This window comes from Formica exsecta, unplaced genomic scaffold (assembly GCF_003651465.1).
Source record: "Formica exsecta isolate Colony F162 unplaced genomic scaffold, ASM365146v1 scaffold80, whole genome shotgun sequence".
Lineage (NCBI taxonomy): Eukaryota > Metazoa > Arthropoda > Insecta > Hymenoptera > Formicidae > Formica > Formica exsecta.
In genome coordinates this window covers 1,474,674-1,476,517 of record NW_021853570.1, presented here as the reverse complement: position 1 = coordinate 1,476,517, position 1,844 = coordinate 1,474,674, and the positions used below count along the sequence as shown (strand labels likewise).

At 37.5% G+C, this 1,844-nt stretch overlaps 1 protein-coding gene across 1 annotated transcript in view; it reads left to right on the top strand.

Moving 5' to 3' along the window:
* LOC115244162 (titin-like) overlaps positions 1-1,844 on the top strand; it is a 90,151-nt gene that overhangs the window by 76,942 nt on the left and 11,365 nt on the right. Inside the window, 3 exon segments of the mRNA XM_029821593.1 lie at positions 1-212; positions 303-591; positions 1,041-1,844. Coding sequence (XP_029677453.1) covers positions 1-212; positions 303-591; positions 1,041-1,844 — 1,305 coding nt within the window.

The following is a 1,844-nucleotide window of genomic DNA, read 5'->3' as shown; positions in this document are numbered from 1 at the left end:
GATTGGTCGCTGTACCGGAGCCAGAAATAATGTGGTACTATAAAGATGCCCAGGTGGTTAGTCAGCAAAACATCGTGGTCGCAACTGAAAGCGATATGCACATGTACTGCAGTATCGTAAAAATTACCAAAATTCAAAAGAGGCAAGAAGGAAGATATAAGATTGTCGCTAAGAATAGAGAAGGCGAAGCCACTATCGATATTCCCATAAAAGTTGGTTGACAATATACAAAGCTATATTTATAAATATTGTTTCTATATATATTACATGTAATATAATTAACGTATTTTCTTGCAAAACAGGTAAAAACTGGAAAGAGCGAGCCGCCCGAAATTTTGGAGCCGTTGCAATCCCACGTTGTCAAAGAAGGCGAGACTGTTATTTTATCAACTCAAATAGTCGGTAATCCAACACCAAAAATAACGTGGTATAAAGATGGAAAACCGATAAAGGACATGCAACCAAAACAGGATGGACACGTCAATACGTTGAATTTGATTCAGCCTCAAATAGTAGATAGTGGAGAATATTCGGTTATAGCTATCAATGATGTGGGCAAAGCCGAGACTCGAGCTGTATTGACTGTTGAGAGTAAGATCAACAACACTAAATATCTCTTTAATTGCATTTAATATAATTGCTTTTTCTTAATTTGTCTTAATTTGTTTTCTTGTAATTATTGATAACTAATATCTTTTCCGTCATATTAGCTAATCGAATAATATACAAATTAAAAAAAAAGTCTCACGCGCATTACTTTAATGCTTTTTCAATTAATAAAACATGCCAGATTGTCATATATAATATTACAAAATGCTTTTTTACTAATGTGCTTTCAGTTAACTCCAAGTCACAAGTCACTATTAGCTTTCAGCAATGTACGAACGATAAACACGTTTTGTTTGTTAATGGTATATATATATATATATATATATAGTTTGGTGTTGCTATGATATCAACTATCCAATACACTCTTACATCTATTCACATAATATATTCTATATCACAATAATGCTATTATATTTTTTTACAAAATATAGAAGTACCGAGTGGCGCACCAGAACCTCCCTTGTTCACTGAACGTTTCCAAGAGGTACTTGTTCCCGAAAAAGGTACCTTTAAGTTAACCGCCAAAGTAACTGGAAATCCTGTCCCGGAAGTTATTTGGCTGAAAAATAACAAACCGCTTGACAAATCGCCCAATATCATAGAAAGTTACGACGGTGAAAACATCTTACTCGAAATTAGAAATGCGGATTCAGAAATTGATACTGGAGATTATAAATGTGTCGCCAGTAATCCGGTCGGAAAAGCTTCACATGGTGCAAAAGTAACGGTAGACGTTGCTAAAGTCTCTTTCACAAGAAAATTGCAAAACGAAATCACAATCGACGAATACAAAACTCTGGAATTGAGTTGCGAGACATCGCACACCGTTTCCACGGTGTGGTGGCATAATGATAAAGAGATCAGCGGAATGGATCATCGCGAGGTGATTCAAGAAGGACGCGTACATAGATTACTTATTAAAAAGAGTGGTCTTTCCGACGCAGGCACGTACAAATGTACCGTCAAAAATCAGGTGACGTCCAGCAACGTTATCGTTCGAGCCACCAAACCGGAATTCGTTAAGAAGCTGCAGGACTTCGAAGTAAAAGAACGCGATGTGGCGATTTTGGAAGTCGAGATCACGTCTCAAATGGCCGATGTTACATGGCGAAAAGACGGCGAATTGTTAACACCGAGCAAGGGAAAATTAGAATTCGTGAAAGACGGTACCGTGAGAAAGCTTCTCATCAGGAGCACATCGGTTCATGACGAAGGGGAATACACGTGCGCTCTTC